General features: G+C 41.2%; 1 protein-coding gene across 1 annotated transcript in view; it reads left to right on the top strand.

Moving 5' to 3' along the window:
* LOC111222411 (thrombospondin type-1 domain-containing protein 7A-like) overlaps nt 1-16,428 on the top strand; it is a 134,824-nt gene extending 118,396 nt beyond the window's left edge. The window contains exons 26-32 of the mRNA XM_022746126.1: nt 1,158-1,332; nt 8,564-8,737; nt 11,347-11,445; nt 12,596-12,678; nt 13,915-14,128; nt 16,000-16,087; nt 16,284-16,428. Of these exons, the coding sequence (XP_022601847.1) occupies nt 1,158-1,332; nt 8,564-8,737; nt 11,347-11,445; nt 12,596-12,678; nt 13,915-14,128; nt 16,000-16,087; nt 16,284-16,428 (978 nt within the window). The remainder of the gene's footprint in view (nt 1-1,157; nt 1,333-8,563; nt 8,738-11,346; nt 11,446-12,595; nt 12,679-13,914; nt 14,129-15,999; nt 16,088-16,283) is intronic.
* Nucleotides 16,429-16,730: the final 302 nt, after the last annotated feature.

Raw genomic sequence — 16,730 nt, 5'->3', positions numbered from 1 at the left:
GTAATACACAATGTCTGCACGTCTTTAAAGTTGGAAGTTAATCTGGCAACCTCCGTGGTTACCATGGTAACGGCAAGTGATTTTTTTTTATTTTTTTTTTAACACCACAGCTACAGCAGACACTTTGTATCTGCAGCTTCTTTGTGTCTGTTTGCAGCGCAGCCAAACAAATCCATGTTGTTAGATGAAGAGGTCAGTCGGTAATAATTGTAACTGTAATGTGATTTCATGCTGCACATGGTGCGAGTAGTTGAGCACAGTGAAGTTCAACTTGCTGCTCCTGCCTGTTCCACACCACCTTTCAAAAATACCAAAAAGGACCGTTGCTAAAAAAACTGCTGACAAGTTTTCATGAAAATCACGGGGATAAATACTTTAAAAGTCTTAGAAAGACTCAAAGTAGCAAATAGTCAACTCATCGAATTCAAAGTGAAACTCAATTTCAACACAAGCATTTATCTGATCTATGTTTATTAGGGAACATGACTTACGTAAGACTCAGTGACAAATTGGCCTTTGTTACAACACAAACTCTTGAGGTTTCTTCAGCAGTCCAACAAAGAGACGGCAGAGTCTTTTGTTGTTGTTGATGAACTGAAGGAAACTGTGCCAAGAATAGTTTGAAAGACAGGAAAAGTAATGAGCGTCTGTGAGCAGGTTTCTTTCCCTTAGATTTCAGGATCAGATCTCAAAACTCCCATCAGTTCAGAAAGCTTACTGTCCATGAAAAGTTAGTTAGTCTCACGTTAGTCTCCTGATTTAGCTCAAAGTCTTTATGTACACCTGCCCTTGATGTTTGGATATTGATTTAATAATGGAAATCAATAAGGGATAGTGGCTTTTATCTTCATTACCATCTTTAATAGTCGGGCAGACACGTGCATCAGCAGTTAATGTTCATATGCACTTTACACATTAATTACATGTAAACCTTTGTATGTTTCAAAACTACATCATTATCTATCATCCACTCTGTTTATTGTAATTCAGACGTAAAAATACAAACCTCTTTATTAGTGGCTGCTGCCGCCACATGAGCAGCCAAAGCTAAAATTAACCAGCACTCATCTGTCCCCAAGTGACTCCTCTCCCTGACTGAAGTAACTCATCCTCCTCCTTCCTCTTCTTCTTCTTCTGTGGTGTTCCTGTCCTGTCAGAATGTGGTGTGTGGTCACGGCATGCGCTACAGAAACCTGTCCTGCCTCGTGTCAGACGGCTCCAGCTACGGCGACGGCAGCCTGGTGGACGAGGAGCTGTGCAGCAGCCTGGAGCTCGCCGTCGACGGAGACAAGCAGATCAGACTGAAGGAAGCCTGTAACCTTCCCTGTCCAGGTAATAATGCTGTTCGACAAATGGAAATTTTCAGCTTCCTGCGCCGCATGAGCCACCGTGCAAAGTGATGTCCGAACACCGGACAGAGTAGAGGCAGTACTGTTATAGCATGTATGTTTTCACAGCCTGAACATCATTGTCATCGGTCTGGCAAGTGTCTACAAGAGTCTACTGTGTATCTCTGCACTCAGACGACTTGTATTTAAATATATAGTCCGTGATCCACTAAATACGATGTTCAAAGCTGCAATTAGGGTTTGTCATTTTTACATTATAAAAATGTGACTAAAATGATTATTTTTTCAATTTTCCTGATAAAGAAAGACCCAGACAACAATGTCTTCTACCACACAAACAACAGTAAACAGTGGCTGAGTGTGTGTTGTTTACCTGAGCTCCTGGGTCAGCGTCATCCTTCCGAATGAAAAACAAAGGCATAAGCAAAAAGACCCAATGCTAATTTATTTTGCATTGCAGAGCAGCTTTCAGGTTCAACCAGGAGAACGTCACGCTGCAATGCATAACACAGTCGACACTTGTCAGCAGTTTGATTTACTGTATATCACAAAGCAGCCACTAAAAAATACTTTTGTCACAAGGTAGATTATATTATCTCTAACCAATACCACTTAGTGCCTATTCATGACCTCTAAAATCAGAGGTAGGAGCTTACCTGAAGGCAGAATAAATGGACTACATTATGGCAGATGGTTTGTATAGCTGTGCTGTTTTATGCGAATTAAATTTACTCGTAGCTTCTGTATTTCATTGCCTGTAGCAACTCAGAGAGCACTCTACTTTCCTCTGCCAGGGTAGTAAGTAGTCTAAATCATGACAGACATTCCACCGTATAGTCTACCTGCAGATTTGCGTCTCATATTTTAGTCTTTCTGGTTCCATTTCTCCACATTTCCTTGCAGTTTGCTTGATATCCATCCACAGTTTTTATATAAAGCACCCGAGGCGCTGCAGCCACTTCTTTTTTACCTCACAGTGAGAGGAGTAAAACACACTGAGGTTTTCACTAGTGCGGCAGTCAAAAGACGATCCCTCGCAGGCCTACCGACCAGTGAACATTGTTAGTGGTGTTTGTTGAAGCTCCCGACCAAGCCAGAGGCACCGCTGTCAGGAACTATTTTCTGTTTTATGTGGAACGCACAGATTATTTGGACCACCTGCTCTTTCAGTGAAATAGACTGAGAGGCGAATCCAGATGAAAGCTCTGACCCCCACAATTCAATTTATTCCATTTGTACAGTGAAGAAACACAGAGGCAAAGTGATTAAAACACACACACACACACACACACACGAACAGACACACAGAGATAAAATAACAGAAAAAGGTTGCAATCAATAATATGTGCGGGTGAGATAACAAAAACCCTAAGGGCTTTTAAAAAAGACAAGATGGTGAGCTGAGACACAACCTCGCTGAATCCCAGTCTGCTGTGTGTAAATGACAATAAAGTGCAGATTTTATGCGTTCGTGCACCTCCCATATGAAAGGAGATGCTGATTAACAAGAGAGCAGACTGAAGATGTGTTTTTCACTCTTGATCATAGGCATGACTCATGTGAAACTATGTGCAGCACCATATTTGGTAGACTCTCTGTAAGGCTGTTAATGTATTTCACATTTCAACACAAAAGCATTTGATTTACATATTGCATAAAAGCATTAAATAAGAAATGTAGCGTAACACATTAAAAACACGACATAAAAGGATAGAAGCTGGAGTTATAAGCCTCAAAAGCACTGGAAAGTCTCAGTAGATAATTAAGCTAACAGCAGCTACATGAATTAGTTGAAAACACTGTCTCTGGCTCACAGTTTCTACGTGATTTGTCTTAGAACAGGAATCCTATAAAAGGATCTTAAATATTCACTTTATTCTACATATATTATATCATGCCACAAGACTGAGGCTAACGCTAACAGGTCCCAGCCCTTCACCAGTTAATGATCCTTGTAGAAGAAATAAAGAAGAAGCATTGTTCTTGTATTGCAGCGTAGAGATAGTTCGTCCTGGTATTATAAAGACGTTTATGTCATTACAACATAAATCCGTTTAGCCGCTTGTTTGTATTTATTTTATTTATTTAAGACTTTCAGGGCGACGACTCACCAAGGTGTTTGACAGATGAAACGCTGCCTTGTGTTATGTTGGCTGGAGCTGCTGCAGTGTAAAGACCCAGTACAGAGCAGGACAGCTGGCCTATAGACTCTGATGTAGCAGCAGCCAAGAGCAGCTCCCACACAGTGGCTGTTGCAGTCCGAGCTAATTAAATGATGGAAATGACACTGTGATAGCACTGCTGCTGCAGGTAGTAAGTTATTTAGCCAGATAAACACTCTGTTTAATACATTCCTCATATTTTTGCTTTTCAAAACGCAACTGGAAAAATAAAAAACTCACCACCCTCCGGACTCTTTAGATGCTGAGTTTCTCTCTCGGCTACCGCAAATCCAAAGCTTGACGGCCCTGCTGCGAGCACTTATGGTTACTAAAAGATAACTGAACAATCACTGTTCAGGTTCAGGTTTTAACAAATGCTTAATTGACTCTAGATCTAGCCTGTGCAGGGTTTTTTTTTTGTTTTGTTTTTACATTATTTTTAAAGTCTTGTGTGATACACGCCGACAAAACTATTCATGCATAACTGTTAAACAGACTCCGATTGAGTGTAAAACAAAAACCTAAAACTAGACTGGTGCCTGGTGCCATTTGGTCGATACTTCCACCCAGAGCTTGTTAGTGTGCCATGTGTGCACACATTTTCAGCATGAGTAGCCCCAGTGGGTAACAAACCCTCAAACCTGGCAGTGTTGCTCGACGCTCGACCTGCACAGGATGACTTTTTTTTAATTTCGGTGAGTGATTAGGTCTCAGCGCAGTCTTTATGCTGAGCTGGACATCTGTTGTGATTTACTCGATATGCGACCATACAAAGCAAATCCTTTTTAGGTATTACACAGCACGGTTTTATTTAATCACTATAAGCCCTTTTAAGGTTTATTGCAGTCTGGTTTGCAAAAGTAAACAAACACTCTTGCAGTTTGAGTCTAATATAACTTTTACTTTCTCAACATAAAACAATAGGAATCTTAAAATCAGGAGCGTATCAGACTTTCCCTCCAGATGACTGCCAGGCCTCATTTCCCTCCGTCCTTGGCGGTCGACTTCACACGCCAACTCCACCTTCAAGAACATCACTCCTCACACTCAGGAGACCACTGGGCTCTCTGCCTCTTTTGTGGGCAGCGTCCTGGCTTTAAAGTCACAATCCATAACGTTTTCATATGAGCTCATTTTCAGCTGCTGTCTGTCATTAATTAATATAACACAGCGGTGATTCAGCTGAACTTAAATTCCTTATTTACCCCTGCTGCAGAGATAACTGGGCCTTTATTCCTTGTTTTCCCTGATTTTGTAAATCAGCTTTTACATGTTCACATGTTGTCTTGATAAAGTCAGGATAACATACGTGTCCATAGCAGCATCACAAACAATATTGCCATGTCATACTCACCACTGTAGTTCTCTTTAACAGAAATACAGTTACACTCACGGATGAATTCCAGTTTTTTTTTGTTTTGTTTTTTTTGTTCGTTGCAAAGATCTTTTCCTTTCCTGGGAGGCTTTTAATGTGAAATATCCACAGGAAGTTTCAGTGGCTTAACATCGCTCAAAAAAATGGCAAATTAGAAGAAGTGAAAAGTGAGTGGAGACAGTATTTCTCTTATAAAGAGAAACTCAGAGCAGCATAATGGTCATTTTATTTTAGTTTCTCAGATAATTTAGCCAGCGTTTGTTGCAGTTACGCTTTTATTTGTTCATGTCGCCCAAAAAATTCAGACATTATTTAAATAACAATAGTTTAGGAAAGCCGTCTCCTATTCAAATTGCCTGCAGCCCACATAAAGGATTGTTCTCTCCACTTTGCAGAAAACAAACTTCAGTGTTTTTTAACAAAAGATTTCAACTATAAACGATCTGAAGCTGAGCGACGAGTTCTTTTGTCGCCTCTCCCTCTTAATTTGTATTTTTATTACAGAAATGCTGCTTGACATTTCAGGAGACCAGAAGCTTTCTCTGAGCAGACGAGACAGGAAGCATTCAAATGAAAAATTGTCCACCTCTCTGAACACTGTCTGTGCTCCAGGTCAAAATTTGGATTCAGGTTTAAAAAGAGGCATTTTTTATATGTAGGCATTTAGGTCACAGCTGAAGTGTTTATGTCGACATAAATAAACAAAACTAATTTTAAAAAACTTCAAATTTTTCAGCAAATAGAATAATTTCTCTTAAATAAAAATGGGGAAAAATGTTTTTAAATATTTTCAGGCTCTATACAACAATGAACCCTAAACATGTGGGAGGCATTATGAAGCAGCTTTGAAAGTAGTGACGTTATAACTCATGACAGCGTTTATAGTGTTGTTTTAAAAGGCGGTATTGAGTATCGCAGGTCTTTACAGGGATGGATCCTTTCCAGCGGCACTAACAGCATTTTCTTGGGAATAAGTAGAAGTGGGTATTTACCAATAACAGCAGTAATCACTGTTGCAGCTGAAGCCTTCATTAATACAAAAAGGTAAGTCAGAAGACGCAGCCCATGGACCACACTTTGATTGACAGGTGGCGTCTCAGCACTGCAGCACAAAAACAGCACAATATCATCTTAGCACCAAGGATGTCAACCCCCTACTGGAAAAAAACATCTCACAGATGGGATTATCACTTCAAAGGTTGGGTCTGATGAGTTGTTGTCAGGTTTTGTGACGGAGGCTTGTCAGCTGCTGGGTTTTGATGTAGCTTTGCAGAGCAGAGCAGAGCAGACAGGTGAGCTCTGCCCAACAGCTGCTGGACTCTGTCCACCAGGTCGGTTAGCTGCCCCTCCCTCCCACAATCACAACATCGCTCCTCATATTGTGATGATGCACCCCTGATATCGTGCTGCACATACACAAGTGAACATGAGTGTTTCCTTTGGGTAAATAGGGCATATCTGCAACATTTCAATAGGAAATGATGGGAGACTGAACCCCCGATTTACAGTGCTATGCAGTTGACAACAACAGTGTCTTTTCACACAGTGCCTCTTAAATATAAATGTGTTATTTTCAGTGTTAGCGGTCCCTGAAGGGAGAATTATTGTTCCTTACTTGTGCCAAAAGACAAAATACAAATGTGAAGTTCATTTCCAAATGGCTCTGTTTCTATTTTAGTTCATCGTTGATCGTTCAGCATTCAATGTCTCTTAAATATAGAGGAGAATGTTCTTCAACCCACAACTCGTTGTTTCAAAGTACCACCGTTTCAATTCATTTTATATTTTAAGAGTGTGTGGCATGTGTTTCCACTGGCGGATTTCTCATTTTGGAGGGAAAAAAAAAAAACTCATCAGATGTCTGCTGGTCCCTGAGATGGAAAACACTGAGAAACGCTGCCCTAGATAACAAGTCAGTCCAACCCCTTTTGCCAAACTGCAGGAGCACTGAAGTATCAAACAGCAATCAAAAGCACAGACTGTTTTCTGTGCAGGGAGGTAGTGTAGTGTGATTTGGGAGGAAATTCAAGGGCTGTTTGTGCAGGGCCGGGGACAGCTTGGGAATTCTGGCAGGTTGCATCCACACATACATACATACACACACGCACGCACGCACGCATGCACACACACACACACACACACACACACACACACATACACTTTCATGCACTGCCACCCTTGACCTGTGTTCTATTTCCCCTGCTGTTTGATGAGCTGCAGTTGTCAGCTGTGATCAAAACCAACCCACCCTGCATCTCGAACTTACACCTTCCTCCTCCTGAAACTCTTCAAAGCATCTGAAGCATCATATGATGTGATATGTAAATAGTAAATACATATTCTGTATGCAACTCTGCTGCCTAGCGTAACATCTCACCCACATTCAGCTGTTCTCATCCACAGATAAATAGGTAAATAGGTAAAGCATTGCATTAATACTATCAGACTTGAATATCTGATTTCCACCAAGGACACCCACACTGCAACATAGATATTTCCCTGAATAGTATAAACACTTATTTAACAGTCAAATAAAAGCAGTGGAAATGAGTGAAAACAAGAGGGTAGCACAAGAGATGGAGGCTAAAAATGAACAGTAATACTGAAAAAGAAATAAAAGACATCTTATCTAGTAGATGGGAACTGAGATAATCCCGATCCCGTCCGCCAGCGCCCCTGATGGCAAAAACCTGGTCACCTTTTAGTCTTGAACTCCGGAGCCAGAAGGGCCACCCAGCCTGAGGATCTGAGGCTGCACACTGACTTACAGGAAATTAAAAGATTTGTGATACGGCTCGAAGCCAGACCTCGCAATTTTTTTTTCAGGTCATTGGTCAGGTGTTTCAAAACTTCCATAGTGAGCGTGCACCAGTGAGAGAGCTGAGATGTGGTTGGACGTTCAGGTTTCAGACTCGGACCCTTGGACCTTTGCTGCTGCTGCAGTTCATGTTTACATGTGTTACAGTAATCGATTGTTAATTCTCATTTATTTAAAATTACATATTTTTGCCTTTTTGGCGATATTAAGTGAAATCTTTGTCACTTAGCAAAGTTTGTTCTACATTTGCATCATTTTATTTATTTATTCACTGATTTATAATGGATTTTTTTTTATCACTCAGAATTAAATCAGTTTTTATTGTTTTGTAAATTAAAATGGTTTGTTTACAGAATAACTTAACTTCTTGGGAGTGCTGTTAAATAGAACTGCAACTAACAATTATTTCCATTATCCATTATTTTGCCAAATTATTTTTTGATTAATAATAAAATGATAATAATAAATTTTGTGAATGTCCAAGGTGAAGTCTGAAACTTTATTTAAAGCAGAGAAAAGCTGTAAATCCTCACACAGGAGAAACTGGAGTCAGGATGTTTAGAAATGAATGGTGTAGAAATTTGTAACTATTTTTGCTTTAAAAATATGAAACAATTATTCAATTATCAAAATATTTTTGAGCCTAGTTTCTGTTGATTGACTAATTGATTTTAAATTTAAAGAAAAAGTTATTTTACCCTTCTGTGACATGTATAATGAGTAATGTCACTGTGATATAGAACTGTATTTATTCAGCTGAAAAGTTTTCATAGCCACACTTAATCAGTAAAATCCTTCCCCACCCAAAACCCTCACGTTAACCGTCCCTGTCATGTGATGCGTCTCTTCTCTGCTGCAGGTGAATGTTACCTGATGGAGTGGTCAGACTGGAGCTCATGTGTGAGCATCTGCGTCAAAGGGGCAGGCGTGGACTTTGGCTCGGTTCAGGTTCGCTCGCGAGCTGTGTTGGCCCAGGAGCCTGAAAACCTGCAGCTCTGTCCGGACCAGGCGTGGGAGTCTCAGCCCTGCACAGGTGAGTGACAGCTTCATCCTCTCACTGCCAGAAGTTTTGAAAAAATTACCCGAAGCAAACTCCCTTTGAAGAGTGAAGTTTTATTGAATGCAAATCAGCCGACAGACCCAAACAAAGCCTTCCTTATAACAAGTACTCCTAATATGCATGCTCACGGAGAGCTGGAGTCAGTGTCGGACATTACTGGGTGCAAGGCAGGGAAACGCGATGGACTGCTTGTCAGTGCATCAGAGGGCTAACACAAAAAGACACTTAGATTCAGGGTCATACCTGCAGGCTATTTAGTCTTCTATCCATCTGAACCTGCACGTTTAGACTGTCAGAGAAAACTGGAGCACCAGAAGAAACCCACAGAGAGAGAAAACGTGTTGAGGTTGTAGAGAAGGGATTGGCGACAGGAATCAAATGAAGATTTTTCTTGCTGCGAGGTGAAAGTACAAACCACTGAGCCACCTTGGTATCCAGAGGAACTAAAGCGCTACACTGCTACAATCACTTTGTTTTTCCCTGTTTACACTGGGTCAATTGGCGTTCTCCCAGATGGGATTTCTCAAGTCAGGTCTCCAAACGGAGGAAACCCACATGCTCATTTACTGTTGTGATCTCTGCAGCTCCCCAGGCGTGTTAATCACCCATTAGGTTCAGTGTGGGTTGTGAATCACCACCACCAAAGCTCAACATCTACAGTAGCCATAGGCTCAGTCTGCGGAGCGGCCACCCCCTCCCATCCCCTCCTTCCTCCCTCGCCTCCCACTCTTCCTCTCCTCCCTGCCTGGCTACTACACACAGCCCCAGAGCAGTGTTCACCAGCCTGACCTGGTTTCACAGCATCACTCAAGGCACAAGGGGGAGGAGTGGCCCAGCCAAGACCAGTGAAGGCGGAGGAGGACGAGAGAGTGGAGGCAGGGGAAGAGGGAGGGCGGTGACGGAGAAAGGGAGGCTGGGGATGGAGAGGGAGGGAGCGGTTTGATGTGAGGCTCGCTTGAGAAAAACAAAACCACAGCTGTGTCCCAGTTGCACACTTTACTGTATACCAATTCTTACCATGCTTTGTTTCTACACTACATTCACAATGCAACAATTAAAAATGACAACACGCACTAAAATTACTAGATTTTTGGTCTGCACCATTTCACTTCAATGCAACCCAAAAAAAGCAACAAAGGAGCTGCTCACAGCTGGAAGAAATGCAAAAATCATAGATGGTTTCCAAACAGCTTCAGGGACATAAAAGTAAATCCTTGATGAAACACCCTTCGTGCTGTTTTTGAGGTTTTCACATCTGAAACTGGCAGCAGTTTAAAACTGCACTAATCAATATTTTTTTGAGACCAAAGCAGAGCTAAAAGAAGAGTGAATATTGGAGAAACATTCATTCATCAGGTGGCCAGAGACACAACTAAAACATGATAATGCTGCAGGTTTAAATGCTGCAGTGTGATCATCATTTCTTTGGAATGCAAAATCAATTCCTTTAAAACCAACCATCAAAATACAGTATTGTCAACACACGACGCTCACGTGGCTAAAAGCTAAAACTGTACACTAAGGTATGAATGGCAGAGACTTTTTACAGTCACTCGTAACCATGGATTCAATGTGTTTGGAGCTCAGCCGGTTAGCTAACTAGCTAACTAGCTTGCTAATGGTAGAATGGGTCATTTGATTTGATCCCTGACTCATCCAGTCCAAGTGTCTTTGAGCACTGAACCCTCCCTGATGTCTCGGCCTTGCTCTACCACCATTGCCATGTTAGTGTATGTGACAGGCACACAGTAAACCCTTTTGGTATAAAAGTGCTACACAAGATGGTTATAATGGCATTTTTTTATATAACAGGCTAGAACATCAGTTTTTCCCTTGTTTACCCTCACAGAGACTTTCAGTCACGTTTCAAAAACCTGTTATTTGTTTTTTCTTTTTTTTGGGTTAACACAACGTCTGACATTATTTCTTCTTCCAGAGCAGCTCTTCTTCTGATAAATATATCTATAGCAGTAAAAGCCCACTCTGCTTGTAAAGGATGGAGGAGAGTCCCAGCTGAAGTGAGTGATTCAATCATAACTTAACACATCTGAAAAACGACCTCAGCTGCACCACGGCAAGAGAAAGGGAAGAAATGAGAAAAAGTGAAGAACATAAAGGGAGAAGTCGCCTCAGCCGCAGACAAATCGTCCCGTGAAAGCTGCAGATAGAGCTGTGCCATCGACTGGAGATACTGTACCCAGGCCTGTGGAGAATAGATCTTTCCTTTGTTCAAGGTTAAATTGTTCATTTATGCTAACCGAATGGGCAGGGCTGATGATTGGTTACACAGGACTCCGCAGGGAAATACGGTCATTTACTGCACTGATGGAGATATTGATAAAGTCATAATAGCATTGATAGAAAGTCATTAAGCAAAAGCTCTTACTGAAGATTAAAACATTGAACTGGACCCTTCTGTGTGAAGACACACTGATAGTGACATTATATGACACCAGCCTATTATACAACCATAACTTAGCAGCTGCTTTATTAATCCGTCATTCGTCTGATTAATGTCTCCTCTGAAGACTCCCACTCTACAGTCTTTATGGTTGTTGAGTGTTTTTTTATTTTGCTTTCAGGGGGCGAATGTTACGAGTACAAATGGTTCAGCAGCGCTCGTCCGAACTCCACCCGCCCTTTTATGTGGTGTCAGCGCTCAGATGGACTCAATGTCACCGGTAAGGAACTATTAGTCTTACAGTGGAGCTTGGATTACACAGTAGCATGTTTACAGATTTCTGGAAGACTTGGCTTTTGGCTGACTTACTTGTTAAGTCCATAAAACATTTTTTTTCTGCATCAGAGGTCGGCAAATTCCTCCGACTTTCTGTCACCCACCCAATGTGTAAACAGACTTTTCTGCAATGTTTTTTTCTTGTAAATAACTGGATGACTTCACCTTTATTTTCATTATCGTTTATTCTGCTTGTTATTTCCTTTTTTAAATGATTTATTGCTTTGGTCAATGACAGTAAAAATGATCACCCCAACTTCCCGAAGGCCAAGTTGATGTATTGAGATTGCTTGTGTTGTCTGAGCATCAAAACAGAACATAAGATATTCAGTAATACTATAGAAGACTATGAATAGTGAATAGAATGAATAGTCACGTTTTCAAGGCTTTTCTTTAATGATTTAAATGATTAATCGATCATTGAAAATTGTGGTTTCATTTTCTGCCAATCGACCTATTTATTTATGGACTAATAGTTTCAGCTCTAACAAAAAACTGATAAACAGAATAAAATCACTGAACTGGTCACAACATATAACTGGTGATGAGGTGTCACACACTAAAATATCTGGGAAACACCATCCTACAGTTCTGACATAGTGATAATACACAGTGCTGCTTTATTTATCTTTAAAGTGAGAGACTGTGCGACTCTATAGCTCAGCAGTAAGTCTGAAGCTCTGGTGGCAGTTTCATGTAGGAGGTAAAATTTACACAAAATATGTCAGAAATATAACACACTGTTCTGAAAAACTAGGGACTTATTTCTATAAGAAGGTGAGGTGGTGGGCGATGGCAGCCCATACAACTGTTGGTCGCCGCATAAAACACGATCACGTGCCCACTCACCTGAAATAGTTTCAGAAATAAACCTGGCTACATCAGCTGTATCGAGGTGTAGCTACAGTTTGTTTTTTTTAATGCTCATATGGATGACCGTACAGGTTGTGTAATAAAAGTTGTAACTTTTAAATATGAAAATGTCAGCAGCAGAGAGCAGTGGATCCACCAGGACACACAGATGACGTTGATGTTCATTGTTTTCCTTTTAAAAACATGTAACCTATTTACTTTGATTGTCTTTTTACCCGCAGGAGGTTGTCCTGCCATGAACCCTCCAGTGGACAACAGCTCCTGTGACCCTCCCTGTCTCATGCCAAAGTCTTTCTGCAGCGAGGTAAGCTTCCCCTTTGTTCTCATATCACCAATTTAACCGACAACAAAATAAAAAGCAACAAAAACAAAATACTGTGAAGAAAAATTTGGTTTGGTGACAAAAATATACAATGAAAACCCAATAAACAGTATTAAAAAAAAAAAAACAATAAGAAGACATAAACCTGGAAGCACAGGTCCTCTGGATGAATGGCAGCCTCTGTACTCACTGTGACACACTGCTGCCAGAATTGAATCTGAATACAGCACAGAATGAAATGATGGCAGCATGGAGATGTAAAACCTATTTCTCCATAGTGTCACTCAGCTGTGCTGCATGAGAATGAGGAGAATCCGTTTTCGTCCAGCACATGCAGCAGCTGGTAAATCTCAAAGTTGATCCATTTTAGTGGCTTGTATATTTAAATAAAAACCAAAATTAGATTTAGCAGTAAAGGCTGGTTATCAGCTGTTGTGTGGTGGTGCTGTCAGACTTCATAACCACAGGATAACCAGGTCACAATGATCTGATGAGAAGTGACCTCTGAGGTCACTGGTTGACCGGAGAGAGAAATCTATGCTCTGATGCCAGTTTATTAGGTTCAGCTAGCTAAAACGAATGGTGTTCCTAATTTTTCATCCACTCAATTTATATCATTGACTGTAGGCTACAGAACAGAAACACGTCTCTGTACACTGCAGTTCAGCAGCATCATGAACTACATCCTCCACAGCGAGTTGAATCACCACGTCTGCATTAGTTTCAGCAGGGTGAAGTTTGGGAGCAGCCCTTGTGTAACTTCGTGTCCAAGACGTTAAAAGAGCATTCATGGTCAGCCAAGCTATCGTGAATGATAAAGGATGGAGAAAAAAAAGTAGTACAGGTTAATGCTGTGTAGTTTTCCAGCTGAACTGGAAACACGTATTAGTAGAAAATACAATATACGGGAATGAGGCCAACAGGTCACAAACATGCTCTGAAATGCTTCTGGTTTTTGTGGAAGCTGAGGCTTTTATCTAGATTGAGTGAATGAGACAGAGACGTGTCAACAGTACACACTGCTGCTGTGGACATACAGGGGGTTGAACATGTGACCAAACAGTAACGGGCCGGTCACCCTACCATACCAGAGCCTCTTCCAAACACCCCTCCCCCCCCAGATTATTTCACTTCCACTCCGACACTGCTCATCACTTTCTTGTACTGTACTTGTAGCTGCAGCTCAAACCAATCATGATTGTGCGCTGCCCCCTGCAGGCTGGTATTTGCATGTGCGAGGACGGCTTCACAGAGGTGCTGTCGCCCACTGGGCAGCTGGACCAGTGCGCCCCCATCCCAGTCCTGGAGATCCCCACGGCGGGGGACAAGAAGGGCGATGTGAAGACCAGTCGTGCCATTAACCCCACCCAGCCCAGCACCATCCAGCCCGGACGCAGCGGACGGACCTGGTACCTGCAGCCCTACGGACCAGGTCAGACCACATCCCACTGGATTACCAAAATCTAGCTTCTTTTCACATGAATTAAAAATATTAAAAAATGGATCCCACACATCCAGTTGTAAAGAATTGTTGAAGAAGTGTTTTGTTGCTGTCAAGTGAAAACCTTTAATCTATTAAACTGTCATGTTTTAGGGAACTAACCCCGCCTTAATGTTCTCTGCAGAAGCTCCTAGTTTCCACTTGTCAAGTCGTACTTATAAAAACCACCACATGTAATACAGACATGGCTGGTTTATATTACAACAAAAAGTAGAAATAAAACACAAGCAGCCAGTGATGACTGTAAATAGGTCTTTATTGATAACAAAAATGAAATTACTATCAAGGTAAAAGTGCAAAGGTCAGTAAAACATCACACATCCTTTCCAAAGCTGCAACTTCATGTTTATTTGAAAGTTTTAAGACAGGAATTTGTACTTAATATATTTCCACTTGCACTTGTGGATAAGAGAAACAGCCTCCATATTATTCGAGTGCCCACTATGTCTTTTGAAGTTTATCTAAAGTGAAAAGGTTTTAGTAAGCCCAGAGAGTTAGTAGAATTTTCTCAACCTGCAGAGCAGCATGTAATCCTTGAAGTGAAGTTAAGACATAAAGCTGAGAGGTTTTCACATGTCAACAGCAGAACATGCTTTACTTTCAGTTCACGTCGGGCAGATTTAGTGTTGATGGGGTTTAATTAACATTAGGTTTAACACATTCATACTCACAACTGTGCATGCAATACAACTGACTGACAATGCATCAGAAGTGTTCTCTCAAATGCAGGGCTTCTCAGAGGCATGTATGGACGTCGCCGCCGCCTCTGAGCTGCTGGTACATTAACATCTGAGAGCTGCGTCTGCACAGAGCGTCATGACTGATGGTGCATGACAGAAAAATAAACATTTAGGATGCAAGAGTGCAGAACAGATTGAGTTAACGTCTGTCAGGAGCAAACACCAACACATACACCAACCCTTGTATCGTTTATCTTCCAAATGTTTGCTTTTTCTTTTCTTTTCTTTTCTTTTTTTTTGCAGCACACTCTCTGTTATTGTAGAGTAAATTACAGTAAGATTTAAAATGTGTTTTTGCTTTTTGAGAAAGAAAGAAAGAAAACAAAGGCTTATGTCACAGCCCGTGATTTACAGTGTCATTTCATTGTATAAATCAGGTGCCAATAAGATACTGATGATCGTACAGTGGAAGAAAACAAGACTGTGGGGAATAAAAGTAACAATTTGGCCTTTTAGAGGAAAGGACAAATCCCTCGTCCTTTATGTATTTTTGTAAATACTGGGTCTAGGAAACAAAACTGAAGTCTGGGATAAATAATTATGGTGTAATGTTTTACTGTCAATCGACACTGTGCTCAAACTTTTTAATATGTCACAATTTGCTTCATTTAAACTTTTGCATACAACTGTAATTGTTAAAGAGGAGAACTCTGGTCAGCTTTTATAGTAGCCAGAACCAAAGTATTTACTGTACAACAATGATAATAATAATAATAATAATAATGATACAATTATTTACAAAAAACAAATATCAGACACCTCCTGGTATAATGTATTTCTCCTTTATGGCCAGATATTACTGCTGTGTTCCCCATGTTCTGTACATATATCTGACCCATATTTCATTGGTAATTGATTCATACAAGGAAATTACACTTTAAATGGGGTGGGCTTAAGTGGGCTGTATTATTATAAAGTGTAACCGTGATAGAAAAAGTAGCAATTGCAGCAATGTGTTGATGTTTTGTGAAGCTTTCACAGGATGAATTGTTTCACTTTCTAATGGCTGCTGGTGCCATGTTGAAAACAGACAGACAAACTGACAAGCCTCCTCCTCCACAGATGGGAAGCTGAAGATGTGGGTGTATGGTGTAGCAGCCGGAGCCTTTGTGCTCCTCATATTCATAGTGTCTATGATATACCTAGCTTGGTGAGTTGACCAGTTTAATCTCCCCCTATTTATCGTCATCCTCATTCATGAAATCAATCCGTCCTTATTTTCCTCAACCTGCCTTGAGTCCAGCATCCCCTCCCTCACGTCACAGTTTTTGTGTTTGTCTTTTTTTTATTTCTTTTTTTTTTGCTTTTTTTTTGCTTCCTTCATGCCAACCCCCACGTGAGAGCAGCAGCTACTGTGCCAAGGTGCATCGCTCTCTTAAGGCCCAAGAGTCTGACGCCAATGGGACGGCAGTCTGGATGAGCCAAAATGCACATGAGATGATTTACACCTGTCCCGATTGCCAAGAGCTGGCTCAAAGCAGCAGCAGCTAATGAGGATGTGAAGGGTTCACCCCCCCGACACCCCCCCACCCCCCCAGTATAAGTGCCTGCAGCCCTTGACCTTCCCCTGTGACCTCTGTGAAAAGTGTCACATGTCCTGCCTGACTAGCTGAGTGAAGGTGCTGGTGCAGGTGAGGACAAACCATCCAGGAGTATTTTCTTTAGTCCTTGTAGATTTTTTAGAGCGTGAAGAACATGTAGATGGTGTTTACCTGTTGATTTCACACCTGGTTACATAAAAGGCCTTTGATCATTAGTTGAGGTTTTTTTTTCCCCAGATATTTTTCACCTCC

Source organism: Seriola dumerili, unplaced genomic scaffold (assembly GCF_002260705.1).
Source record: "Seriola dumerili isolate Sdu_G_001 unplaced genomic scaffold, Sdu_1.0 BDQW01000092.1, whole genome shotgun sequence".
Taxonomy (NCBI): domain Eukaryota; kingdom Metazoa; phylum Chordata; class Actinopteri; order Carangiformes; family Carangidae; genus Seriola; species Seriola dumerili.
The sequence above is the reverse complement of the archived record's forward strand: the minus strand, read 5'-3'. Positions and strand labels throughout refer to the sequence as shown.